The following is a 14287-nucleotide window of genomic DNA, read 5'->3' as shown; positions in this document are numbered from 1 at the left end:
TGACTTTGTCTTCTGTAGCTGCCCTCTGAATTTTTCTGTTCAGCTCGTATACTTCGTGTTTTCCAGTCACTTTAGCTTCTAAGCGCTCAAGAACAAGTTTCAGAGTCTCTTCTGATAACTGTTTTGGTCTTCTCTTTTTTTCCTATCTTTTTATATTACCCTTTGCTTTCTTCATGTATGATGTTCTTGATGTCATCCCACAATTCTAATGGATTTTGATCATTAGTGTCTAATGCATCAAATCCATACTTGTGATGATCTCTAGATTCAGGTAAGATATATGCTTGGTATAGTTTGGATCTTGTTAACTCATTTTCATTTTCTTCAGCTTCAGCCTGAACTTGCATATGAACAATTGATGGTCTATTCCACAGTTGACCTCTGGTCCTGTTTTGGTGCATGATAATGAGTTTCTTCATCATCTCTTCCCACAGATGTAGTCAGTTTGATTCCTTTGTATTTCATTTGTTGAGATCCATGTGTATAGTAGCCATTTATGTTTTTGAAAAAGGTATTTACAATGAATGAGTCATTGGTCTTGCAAAATTCTGTCTTGCAAGATTCTTGCGATCTCTAGCATTTATATCACAAAAGCCATATTTTTCAGCTACTGATTTTTCCTTTGTTTCCAACTTTTGCTTTCCAATCACCAGTAATTATCAATGCTTCTTGATTGCGTGTTTGATCAATTTCAGACTAAAGAAGTTGGTAGAATTCTTCAATTTCATCATCACAGGCTTTAGTGATTGGTACATAAATTTTAACAGTGGTATTAACTGGTCTCCTTTGTAAGCTTGTGGATACAATCCTATAACAGAAAACATTGTACTTAAAGATGGATCTCAAAATGCTACTTTTGAAGATGAATGTGATGCTATTCTTCATTAATTTGTCAGGTTTCGCATAGTAAACTATGACTGTCGGCTTCAAAATGGGCAATACTAGTCCATTTTGACTCGTAAATGCCTTTCATTTTTGATAACTTATGATTTTTCTAGATTTGTACTTCATACATACCATGTTACGATTATTAATGGATGTATGCAACTGCTTCTTTTAGTTGTGTCACATCAGAAAATGAAGGTCCGGAAAGTGTAACTCCATTCACGTCATTAAAATCAGCTCAGCTTGGAGGAGGCAGCTCTGCCCCGTCATTTTTGAGTGCCTTCCAACCTGAGGACCTCCTCTTCTGGCACTAACTATATCTGACAATATGCTGCTGCTGTTTGTAAGGTGTTCAGTGGCTAACCATTCACAAGTGGTCCATCTTTCCTTCTTCCTAGTCTGTCTCAATCTGAAAGTTCTGCTGAAACCTGTCCACCAGGGTGACCTTGCCTGTATTCAAAATACCAATGGCATAACATCCAGCATTTACAGCACCACCTAGCCAAAGAGTTGCTGTGAGTCGAAACTGACTCGGCGGCACTTACCACATAGTATCCTTTGTCTGAAATTCCTCTCATCCCTGCTTCCTTCCTGTCAGCTCTTCAGGTTTCAGTTTAGCTGTTACTTTTAGGAATCCCTCTTTTGTCCTTATAAACTGGGCTAAGTGACTCTTCAGTATGCTATCATACCTTCTCTTCTTACCTCCATTTGAATTCTTGAACTTGTCAGTTTGTGTGTCTCTCTTCTCTGTAGACTGGAAGCTCTTTGAAGACAGGTGGAGTCTTATTCAGTTTGTATTTATCACTGCTTGGAATGTAGAGGGTTACAATTGTGTGTTCCTGGTTTTTTTTTACATTACTATATGAACCTCATACTTTTAAGATGAGGTTCACTGCTGTCTTTTCTCCTACTTCCCCAACTTGCCTTATCTGTTTTCATGAGGTTCAGACTGGAATGCAGAGCTAACTTCCAGTGCGATATAGGCTGCTCTCCTTCTCAGCTGACACTACGCACAATAAGACAGATGCTACAGGACACAGTCGGAACAGTTGTTTTCTTTGTCTGACTTCTGAAAGGAAGTATCTACCAAAGCCAAACCCACTGCCTTCAGATTAATTCCCACTCATAGCAACCCGGTATAGGGTTTCCGAGGCTGGAAATCCGTACGGGAACAAAAAGCCTCACCTTTCTCCATAAACAGAAGTATATTAGAGGGTGTTTGTTGAGGCACCTAGGCTGTGCTTCGGAGTTCTAATGCGGCACTGTAGGACAAACACTGGACTGCTAACTGCAAGAATCGGTGGTTCAAACTCACCAGCTGCTCCTCAGAAACCCTATAGAGGGCTGCTGTGAGTTGAAACTGACTTGACAACATTTAGCAACAACAACAACAGTGTGTACTTCAGGGAGTGAAGTGGCTCTGTAGTATAAGCACTGGACTGCGAATTACAAGGTTGGTGGTTTGAGTCCTCAAAGATTTATAGCCTCAGAAACCCTATACAAGGGCACTGTGAGTCAGAACCGACTCCATGGCAATTAACAACAACAAGAAATGTGTACATCACATACTGTTGTTTACCAGGTGCCAATAACTAGGAGAAGGAGCTCTGGTAGCATAGTGGTTATGAATCAGGCTGCTAACCTCAAGGTTGGCAGTTCGAAACTACCAGCTGTTCTGCGGGAGAAAGATGAAGACTTCTGCTTTCATAAAGATTTGCAGCCTTGGAAACCCTGTGCAGGGTCACCATGAGTCGGAACTTACTCCACGGCATATAACAACAATAACTAGGAGCATGGACACCTAGTTATTAGCAATTTGCTCAGATAATATTGTATATGTGGGAAGGTCAAACCTCAGCCAACTATGAAGGAGTCATGTGTGACATTGCTATTTGACTATTTGACATTGTTTATCATAAAAGTCTTTGTTACACTTAAACGTTTAAATAAGAGTATTGTCCATTGTTACGATGATTTGCATGTTATTTTGAAATATTAATAATCACTCCCCATACTATTTTTTTAAGGCTTTTGCTCTTGTATCAAACTTGCTGTCACAGTGCAAATTTGATCTTTTGGAAGAACTTGTGGCCAAAGAGGTAAAGTATTATTTTAATTTCTGTTTAAATTCAGTGTCTTATTCTGCAGTAAAATGATGATATACACTATCTTTATCTGTGATTAGGAAGTGTTTGTGAGCATCCTCCAAACTAGTATTCCTGTATCTGTTCTTATGAGTCCTTTGCTGTGGTGTGCCATCGCTTCAGTTCCTACTAAGCAACCCTGTATAGGATTTTTTAGTGCAACTGGTGGGTTTGAAGTACTGACCTTGTAGTTAGCAGTTCAGGGCTTATCCTACAGCATCATACCAGGGCTCGTCTAAAGCATGAAATGACTCTTGTAATCTATGGTATAAATAAAGAAATATGTCTTTAATTTGCTCTTAAATAGAATGTTCTGTTTGGAATTACCAAGTTGAATAAGTAGTTACTTCCCCAAAAGGAAGGGCATAAAAACATCTGTCAGCTTTACATTTGAAAATGCAAGTAGATATAGTAAATTTTAAAATGCTGTAGGAAAATTCATTCCATGATAAAGACCACGTTTTGCAAAAGTTGAACTGATAAACTAATGATTAGCTCTTTTCAAACCTAGGTGCTACAAGTATTGAAAGACAAGGTTCCTTTACTGCCTGAAAACCATAAAAATGCCCTTGCTGCTGACATAGACGAAATTGTATATTCATCAACAGGAGACATCTCCATTTACTATGATGAGAAAGGTAAAGCCCAGTGTTAAAAACAGCACCGTCAAGCCTTCCCACAGCACTCAGCTGGGTTTGATCAGAGCTCAGACACATATTCACAGTTGTGTGGTTTGTTAGGAATGCTCCAGGCACAGTTCTTTTAGTCAGCCGTGCTCACAGGCAGGCCTCTCTCTGCCTGGGCAATGTTACAAAGCTGTTTTAGAGCTGCTGATAAACGCCCACAGGACATTCCACTATGACCCTCAGCCCAAAGGTGCTCAGCTCTATCTCTGTAGGTCAGCAAACCTAGCACCCCCCAGCTAAGTGCCTGGAGGCACTCCACTCTGCAAAGAGCTTCCTAGCCAAAGGCACTCAGCTTTACTTAATCTGTCGTCAGCCAGAAAATCCAGTGCTCTGGCTTGTGCTCTGGCTCTTGGTTTTGGTGTTCCTCTGCTACTCCCCTAGTTTCACAGCTTTCTGTCCCTGAGTTCAGGAGCTTTCACCTGCAGGGATCTTAAGGGCCAAAGGATGTGCTACACTCCTGGCTTTCCTTTGAATGGTAGTGGGATTCCCTAGTCCTGTTCCTGAGATGACTCATTTTATACACAGTAGACTTCCAAGTGTTTACAGTCTTGTACAAATAACCCTGTTAACAACCCCCTACAACTGAATCAGATAATCATATCAGCATCTTCTCCCACCTTCTCTTACCCATACCATCAAGGCAAAAACAGTATTTTGTGGGAATTATACAAAAACTAATGAAGTAATTCACTTCACTGCACCTAGTCAATTTTACATGATCCACAATTATATTTATATCATAAGCCAAGTAGTAGGGTAATCATGCAATACTGGAGTGTATCTGTAGACTTAAGAGAAAGTAATACGCACTTTACAAATCTGACTCTGGAAGAATTGAGATATGTTGACAGTTCCATCTGTTCTTCTCTCCAGACCTTTCTTCGGCCTCAGCTTCATTCACAGGCGAGAGCATTATCACTTAGGTTGGTGACAATCCTAGGACAAGCTACTCCCATGTCTCAAACTGAGAATATTTGTGTTTTAGATTTTCTAATTTGAAGAATGAGAAGAATTTCAGTTTCCAGCTGTATATTATACAGGAGTACGAGGTTAAAGAAGGAGCTCTGGTAGCATAGGGGTTACGAGTTGGGCTGCTGACCTCAAGGTCAGCAGTTTGAAACTACCAGATGTTCCGAGGGAGAAAGATGAGGCTTTCTATTCACGTAAAGATTTACAGCCTTGGAAACCCTATGCAGTTAGTTGCAGGGTCGTTATGAGTCAGAACCAACTCCACGGCACACTACCACAAAGAGGTAAAAGAAAATCAAAGTAAATTGTATTGTTAAGTGCAGTTGAGTTGATTCCAACCCATAATGACCCTGTGTAGGGTTTCCGAGGAGCAGCTAGTGAGCTTGAACCACCAACCTTACAGTTCAAACGGCTTTGCAATCTGGGACATTAACCCACAGCGCCAAATAGTACCAGCTAAAAACTGACTTAAAAGTAAGATTAATTACAGAATTCCCAATTTGGATTTATTTGGGGATTGATGAAAAATGTTGGAAGGAACTTTAGTGGTCATGTGGTTCTAATCCAATAAATGGCCCTAATAGCATTCCTGAAAAAAACATTGATGTATTCATATCCTCTACAAATACAGTAAAAGCTGCAAAAGCCTGAAACCTATCAGAGAAAGAAAACCCCGGTGCTTTCTGCTAAATAGAGAGTGATGGGAAAGTGGTGACTGCACCTTACCAAAGGCGGTATGTGGAGTCCTGACGTACGTCTTCTGTGCCAGGGACCCAGGAAATCCCGCCTGGCCTGACCCACTTCCCTAGGCTCTTATGATGGAAGACTCTTAATTGTTAGAAAACTTTTCATACACGATGTTAATTTGAAGCATTTGCAAAGGTACTTTTAATAATAAATACTTTCTTCCACCTGAATGCTTCAAATTGTATCTCCGTACCAGAATGTTGTAATTTATGGACAGAGGCTGCAAAGTGAATTAGGGTAGAAGGTTTTTTTTTCCGTTCTGGAAGTTGAGATGAAGTTAGTAACTTAGCAGCAAGAAATGTGGGATCTTTTCTTTTCTTCATTTTGCTTTGACAACAGAGATCTGTCACAATATTATTATAATTTTAGAAAAGGCCCCAAATTGAAAATAATCCATGTAACATACATATTAAGTAGTAGGTGCTGAGTAAATTATTACTACTGAGATACAGGGAAGAATGCATGTATGAGAAGGTTTCAAAAAGTCTGTGGAAAAAGGAGTTGAAAGATAATGGAAATTCTCCATAAACTTTTTAAGCCACCTTAGGTGTCATAAGGAGTCCTAGTGTGGTGATATGGGTTAATGCACCAGACTGCAAAGCTGTTTGAACTGCAAGGTTGGCAGTTCAAGCTCACCAGCTACTCCTTGGAAATCATGTACAGGGTTGCTATGGGTCGGAATCGACTCGATGGCACTTAACAACAACAACAACAACATGTATCATAAACTAAGCAAATTTTCTAAAAGCAAAACATTACCCACATTGTTAAATGCCATTGAGTCAGAGTCAACTTATAGGGACCCTATGTAGGGTTTCCGAAGAACAGCTGATGGGTTTGAACAGCCGACCTTGTGGTTTGCATTCCAGGGCTTATCTGACAGTACCACTAGACTGAGCACAAAATTTGATCCTTAATGACTATAGCTACTGCCATGTTCTGATTTCATTTTGTATATGTGGATAATAAAATACTGTGATTTGTTTTTGTGTGTGTATGTGTGTTTTTTCTCTAAGGAAGGAAGTTTGTTAACATCCTGATGTGCTTTTGGTATCTAACCAGTGCCAAAGTCCCCAGTGAAACTTTAACTGGAGCCAGTATATTCCAGGTTAAGTTGGGAGATCAGAGTGTGGAAACCAAACAACTTCTTAATGCAACCTATGAGTAAGTCTAACTATATTTCATTGTTTCCTTTCTCTAGAAAATGCAAAGTAGCGTGAAGGTATAAAATTAATCAGAGCTTTAAAAATGAAAGGATTGAAATATGACAAGTTGTTTATGAAGAAAAAAGGTCCGAAAGAAGCACTAGCCATGAAACAGGAGTATTCAGAGTTTAGAAAAAGGTTATATTGCTGAATGTAGTTCACTGGTTTTCAGCTATTTATTGCTACATAACAAGCCATCCTAAAATGTAGTGGCTCAACCAACCATTTATAGAGCCTGCAATTTCATGGCTCCAGAGTTTTGGGAAGACTTAACTGGGAGTTTGTCCCTGTATCACCTGCAGCTGAAAAGGCCAGAGCTGAGGATCCATTTTGACAAAACTCTGTTTTGTGTGATACCTTGTTCTCTGGGGCTTCTCCTCTTGGCTTTTGCTTGTATTCTCATGTGGCTCATAGTTTTTACGTGGTACAGACAGAAAACGGACAAAGCACAGGGCCTGCACTGTTTTCAGGGGTGGACAGATTGTAGTTCTTTTTGAGGGAGGAGCAACATCACATTGTAGAAGAGCGTGTGGGATGGAAGATACGGTTTCAGTTATTTTTGGAAAAGAAAATCTGACGTAAATGATAGGCATTTAGTGATCCTCTACTATACAGTCAGTGCTAAGTAGGAGTTCAGATACAGAATGGAAGCGTTCTGCCCATATGGAGCTCCTGCCTAGTAGCCCCCCCACCTGCCTTGTCAGTTCTTGATGCTGTGGTAGCTGCGTGTTGTTCTAATGCTGGAAGGTAAGCTACCAGCATCAGACACCAGCAGGAGCACCAGTTGTGGAGAGGTTTCAGCAAAGCTTCTAGTTTAAAACAGGCTACGAAGAAAGGCCTGGTAATCTACTTCTAAAAAGTAGCCAAAGAAATCCTTATGAGTCAGAGCAGAACATTGTCCAGCTCACTTGCTGTGGACATGTCATCAGGTGGGATTGGTCACTGAGGGGGACCTTGTGTTTGGTGAAGTGGAGGGCCAGCGAGGGTGAGGAAGACCCTTAGTGAGATGGATTGACATAGCAGCCACAAAGATGAGCTCAAACATGCTGGTGATGGTGAGAACGAAGCAGAACCAAGCAACACATAGTTCTGTGCCCTGTTTGTAAGGTCACCACGAGTTGAGTTAATTCAACGGCAGCTATCTTTCTGTAGGTCTACTAGGAGGTTAGAGAGTTACTTGAATGAGACACCACAGTGTGTATTGTTACGCTAATAAAATCAGAAACTGAGCACCTCGGTGGTGGTGGTGGTGGTGGTTATGTGCCGTGGAGTAGGTTCCGACTCATAGCGACCCTGTACAGCGTTTCCGAGGCTGTGAATCTTTACGGGAGCAGAAAGTCTCATCTTTCTCTCACAGAGCAGCTGGTAGTTTCGAACTGCTGACTCTGAAGTAAGCAGCCCAATTTGTAAGCACTATACTTATACTACTAGGGCTCCTTGAGCACCTCAGTGGAAACATATAATTTACTATCCATTTAAAACAATGCCATTGTTGTGCCAATTGGCTTTAAAATAACAAATCCCGGAAATGATCTAAGAAAGAATTTTTTATTTGTTTGAGCTTGTTTTTGTTTTTTTTTGTATTTTGCTTTGTTTTAATTACCCAAAATAGTGTCTTATATTCAGATACTTACAACTCTTAGATTTTGTCTCTTCAGTAAGATACATTATTATTGTTAACTGCCATCTTTAAGATGTACCTTTATCTTAAAACTGGAGTCCTGGTGTGGCGCTGTGGGTTAATGTGCAGACTGCAAAGCCATTTGAACTGCAAGGTTGGCAGTTCAAGCTCACCAGTTGCTCCTCGGAATCCCTACTCTGGGTCGCTATGCGTAGGAACTGACTCGACGGCACTTCACAACAAATATCTTAAAACTAAGATGTCCTAGTGGCCCAACTGCTAATTGGTAGGTTGGCAGTTTGAATCCAGAGCAGATCTGGTGACCTGTTCCCATAAGATTGTTGTTAGATTTTGTTGTGTCAATTTCAACTCACAGCATCCTCATATAAAAGTCAACCGCTTTGTAAGTTTTTTAGGCTGTAATCTTTACTTGGTGTGGCACCATAGGATAAGCACTGGACTGCTAACCACAAAGTTGGCAGTTCAAACCCATCCACTTCTTGGTAACCCTATACAGGAGGCAGTTCAAACCCATCCACTTCTTGGTAACCCTATACAGGAGGCAGTTCAAACCCATCCACTTCTTGGTAACCTTATACAGGATCACTAAGCGTCAGAACCGACTTGATGGCAGTTAACAACAGCAGCAACAGTCTACGTGGCATTCAGCCTACCAGCCTTTGGATGAGCAGCTGAGCAGATAACAGGTGATACCACCAGGGCTGCAGCCTAGGGAAATCCTCTAGGGCAGTTCTGCTCTGTCATACAGTCACTGAGTTGGAATTGACTTGAACAACATTGATTTTGCTGTTAAGTACCTTCAAGTTAAGTTCTGACTCATAGTGACCCCATTTAGGGTTTCTAAGAAGCAGTTGGTGGCTTGAACCTCCAGTGTTTATCCTACAGCACCATGCTAGGTCTCCAACAACAATTTGTTGTTGTTGTTAAGTGCCGTTGAGTCGGGTCCGACCCATAGCGACCCTGTACAGGGTTTCCGAGGGTGTAAATCTTTACGGGAGTAGAAAGCCTCATCAACAACAATATGTCGTCATTAAGTGCCATCAACAACCCTTTATAAGATTTCTGAAGAGTAGCTGGTGGATTTGAACCTTACAATTGAAACCGACCTTGTGGTCTAGTGCATTATCTTGCAATGCCACACCCGGACCTTAACAACAATGTTGTTGTTAAGTGCCAGTGAGTCATTTCTGACCCATAGCGACTTTGTGTATGTTTTCCAAGGAACGGCTGGTGAGCTTGAACCACCGACCTTGTGGTTCAAACCAACTTTGCAGTCCAGCGCGTTAACCCATAGTGCCACATCAGGAGCCCAACAACAATATGGTGGTGGTGATTATGTGCCGTGGAATCGATTCCAACTCATAGCAACCCTGTACAGGCTTTCCGAGGCTGTAAACTCTACGGCAGCAGAAAGCCTCGTCTTTCTCCCATGGAACAGCTGATAGTTTCGAACTGCTGATCTTGTGGTTCATAGCCCGATTCCTTAAGACCAAGGGAAGTAGTGAGGAATGGGTTTATTTCTTGAGCAAGAGAGTTCTCTCTAGGGAAGTACTGTACTAGAAATAACAAATTTGAAGGGTGATGATTTTTAAATGTTTTACTTTGTTTATGTTCCTAAGTACTCATAAATGCTGTTATTTTCAAGATTGATCCCAGGAATCCTTTAGGGTCTCCTGAGTCTACTTCAACTCCAGAATACACAACGTGGCTAGTTTTTAACCACATAATCATATCCATGTTTTTGTCAGAGGTTGGCAGATGTTGAATATAGATCAGCCCATTAAAAATACTTATTTTAGTTGAGGAAGTACCTCTAAGTTTATGGGGTTTTTTTTGTGTAATTTAATAGGTAGAATTAAATGTTTTTTGTTTGACTTGTATTTATCTTTAACCATTAGCTTGTTGCTAAAAATTGCCTCTAATATATACTTTCCAATGATACAGTTACTACCCAGGAAGTATTTGAACTGGTATAATTTTTACATTATTTGTAATTTTATTTTCTAGATTTCACAGGGAGTTTACACAAGGAGTAAAGCCTGATTGGACCATTTCAAGGATTGAACACTCAAAATTATTAGAATAATCTTTCTTGGAAAAATCAGCTTATGGACCTTTAGCAATTGCTGTGAAAACTAAGGAAGAACATCTTTTGGATCATTTGATCTTCACTTAAGTCTGTTTTTGTATTATTTTGAAATACTCTTTGAAGTATATTGGCATGATATGATAAAGCTTCTCCCCCCCATTGTGATCACCTTCTTTAAAAGCACTCTTAAGTAAAAAAGCTGCAACAATTATTGGTGTCATATTCAGTGTCATTTTCAATGCTAGATGTGTTTATATGTCCCATAGGACAGAGTAGAACTGCTGTGTAGGGTTTCAAAAACTAAATCTTTATGGGATCTAACAACTTCATATTTTTTCCTAAGGCACACTGGTAGATTTGAACTGCTGACCTTGTGGTTAGCAGCCTAGTGCTTAATCCACTGTGCCACCACGGTTTCGTGTGTGTGTGTGTGTGTGTGTGTGTGTGTATGTGTGTGTATACACAAATTTGTATGTAATTTTATAGCCATAATAAAGTATTGAAAAGGTACATTTCTTTTCTCAGCTAATAGCTGTTAAACATTTGTGGTCAGTACACTTAAACACCATTAATTCAAGTATGCAAAAAAGTTCATTTTTAAGAAGCACAGTTGCTGTTTGGCTACCTCTTTGGCCACTGACTGATATGATAGAATGGATGTAGGAAGAGAAGGGAACATCCTCAGCCTGACAGAGCACTTACATGAAATCTACAGCTCAATCATTCACAGTCATACTGAGAGGACAAAGTAAAGAGGTCTGCCCCTACTAGTATCAGTATCCTAGTTAGTGCATTAAGGCAGAAAAAAAAAAAAGGAAAACATCATTCAAAGGGAGGGCATTTTCTCAGGACATGACTAGGAATGTGTAAAATCCTGTTGAGTCTACCAAAAAGCTACTAAAATAATAGATGAATATATCTAGTTCACAAGCTACAAGGCTAATTTATAAAAATGAATTGAGCTTTGCTATTTTGTTAAGTGCTAGGGAGTCTGTTCTGACTAATAGCAATCCTGTATAGGGTTTCCAAGGTTTTAAATCATCACGGGAACAGAAAGCTGCATCTTTCTTCCATGAGCTTTGATGTTGTTAGGTGCCATCTAGTTGGTACTGACTCATAACGACCCTATGCACAACAGAACAAAACACTACCCAGTCCCGGGCCAACCTCAGTTGTTACTCCTGAGCTCATCGCTGCTGCCACTGTGCCAGTCCATCTCACTGGGGGTCTTCCTCTTTCTCCGACCCTCCACTTTACCAAATATGATATCCTTCTCCAGTGACTGGTCCCTCCTGATAGTATGTCCAAAGTATGAGAGGACGTCTGGCCATTCTGGTTTCCAGGGAGCACTCTGGCTGTACTTCTTGCAACACAGATCTGTTTGTTCTTTTGGCAGTCTAAGGTTCTTTCAGTGTTCTCCAACACCAGAACTCACTATAAATAAAAAATGGAGTTTAAAAATACTGTTTGCTATATCTCAAAAGAAATGTGTAACAAAATATAGTGAACACTGCTGCTTTTGAGAACTACAAAGTATTACTGAGAGAGACAGAAATGAATGGTGAGATGCCATGTTTATGGGTTGGAGACTCAGTCTAGTGAAGCTGTTTATGAGCATCTTCATAGTAAATTTCATAGTCAAATGATGCATGGGTAGATGCTGTTGAGTTGGCTCCTGACTCATGGTGACTTCATGAACTGGAGTGAAACCCTGCCCTGTCCTTGGCCATCCCCTCAGTCATTTATGGATTAGACCATTGTGAGCCATAGAATTTTCACTGGCTGAAAATCAGGCCTTTTCCCTAGTTTACTGTAGTCTGGAAGCTCTGCTGAAACCATCTCAGGTCCATACATCCAAATCCTTGGAATGTGAATATGTGACTTTATATGGTAAAAGGGACTTTGAATATGGAATTAGAGTAAGGATTTTAGATGGGGAGTGTGTTCACAAGAGTCCTTATAAGGGCATCGGGAGGGTCAGAGTTAGGAGATGGAAGCAAAGGTTGAGGGGATGTGGGGCCATGAGCTAAGAAATGAAGATAGCATCTAGAAACTAGACAAGTCAAGGAAACATTTCTCCTAGGACCTTCAGAGTTATATATCCCTGCTGATCCATTTTGGACTTTGTCCTCTAAAACTGTAGATAAGATTGTGCTGTTTTGAGCCACGAAGTGAAATTTTCTTACAGCATCAGTTGGAAACTAATATACAAGATATCCCTACATGAATCAGTTACCACATTACAGATAATTAAATATTCTTGTAGATGTTTAAATAGTTCCCAGTTTGGTCAGTGGTAACTCCTTTTCTCTGCTATGACAGAAAAGACTCAATATGACTGCTGTTAGTCTTTGTGCACATTTGTTCTTTAGGGTGTCATAGTATGTCCTAGGCTTCTCTTGCCTTACACTGAAATCTGAATCATTTAGGGGAGTGGTGTTTAGAAACTGTTATCTAGGCATTTTAAGGATGTGTACAAGAGAATATACAGATATAGATAGATAATAGATACATTTGGAACTTTGGATCATTTGTCTAAAAGAACTTGGGTCTGGATGGAAACTGCAGATGGGAGCTTTTCAGTGTGTAGGGGAATTAGAGTTGGGGTAAGGACTCCCAGCAGCTGAGGGCCTCTCTCTTCCTCTAGTGCTGTTGCTGGGACTGGTGGTCCAGGGGGCTCTTATTCTCTGGAGGCCATGTGGACCATAAGATCTACCATCCTGTTGCTAAAGCTGAATTCATTGTCATACCAGGAAATGAGCTTGACAAAGTGGTTGTTGAAGGCAATGCCAGCCCCAGCATCAAAGTGTCACTGTTAAAGTCACAGGAGATGACCTGGTCATCAGTGTAACCCAGGATGCCTTTTAGGGGTCCATCTATTGATATCATTGAATTTGGCAGCTTTCTCCAGGCGGCAGGTCAGGTCCATAACAGACACATTAGGAGTGGGGACATGGAAGGCCATGCCAGTGAGTTTCCCATTCAGTTCAGGGATGACCTTGCCCATAGCCTTGGCAGCATACCAGTAGATGCAGGGATGATGTTCTGGGCAGCCCCACGGCCATCATGCCACAGTTTCCCAGAGAGGCCATCCACAGTGTTCTGGGTGGCAGTGATGGCATGGACTGTGGACATGAGTCCCTCCACGACGCCAAAATTGTCATGGATGACCTTAGCCAGGGGGGCCAAATAGTTGGTGGTGCAGGAGGCATTGCTGACAATCTTGAGGGAGTTGTCATACTTCTCATGGTTCACACCCATCACAAACATGGGGGCATCAGCAGAAGGGGCAGAGATGATTACCCTTTTGGCACCACCCGTCAAGTGAGCCCCAGCCTTTTCCAAGGTTGTGAAGATACCGGTGGACTCTACAACATATTCAGCACCAGCATCACCCCACTTGATGTTGGCGGATCTCGCTCCTGGAAGATAGAGATGGGCTTCCCATTGATGATAAGTTTCCTGTTCTAAGCCTTGACAGTGCCATTGAACTTGCCATGGGTGGAATCATATTGGAACATATATACCATGTAGTTGAGGTCAATGAAGGGGTCGTTGATGGCAACAACCTCTACTTTGCCAGAGTTAACAGCAGCCCTGGTGACCAGGTGCCCAGTACGGCCAAATCCATTGACTCTGAGCTTCACCATCTTGTCTCAGGTATGCGGCTGGTACTGCAAGAGAAGCTGCGGCTGCCTGTCGAACAGGGAGGAGCAGAGAGCCTACATGTGTTTTATTTTTGCCAACCTTAAAATACATCCTCCCTCCCCATTCTTCCATCACTCTCTATGCTCTAGCCCTGATTTGTTTTATAGCACCACCATCTGCCATTTAAAACAAATCAACCCACTGCCATCAATTCATTTCTAACTCAGCAACCCTATAGGCCTGAGTCTGCCCCTTAGGGTTTCCAAAGCCTT

General features: G+C 41.2%; 1 protein-coding gene and 1 pseudogene across 1 annotated transcript in view; one reads left to right on the top strand and one right to left on the bottom strand.

Annotated features, from left to right (window-relative positions):
• LOC102813796 (chromosome unknown open reading frame, human C2orf47) overlaps window positions 1-10624 on the top strand; it is a 14416-nt gene extending 3792 nt beyond the window's left edge. The window contains exons 2-5 of the mRNA XM_006861997.1: window positions 2913-2984; window positions 3541-3667; window positions 6448-6595; window positions 10286-10624. Coding sequence (XP_006862059.1) covers window positions 2913-2984; window positions 3541-3667; window positions 6448-6595; window positions 10286-10364 — 426 coding nt within the window. The 3' untranslated portion in view covers window positions 10365-10624. The remainder of the gene's footprint in view (window positions 1-2912; window positions 2985-3540; window positions 3668-6447; window positions 6596-10285) is intronic.
• A 2423-nt stretch (window positions 10625-13047) lies between these two features.
• On the bottom strand, window positions 13048-14017 carry LOC102813409 (annotated as a pseudogene).
• Window positions 14018-14287: the final 270 nt, after the last annotated feature.

The sequence above is a fragment of the Chrysochloris asiatica genome, unplaced genomic scaffold (genome assembly GCF_000296735.1).
Source record: "Chrysochloris asiatica unplaced genomic scaffold, ChrAsi1.0 scaffold00045, whole genome shotgun sequence".
NCBI classification, from domain to species: Eukaryota; Metazoa; Chordata; class Mammalia; order Afrosoricida; family Chrysochloridae; genus Chrysochloris; species Chrysochloris asiatica.
The sequence above is the reverse complement of the archived record's forward strand: the minus strand, read 5'-3'. Positions and strand labels throughout refer to the sequence as shown.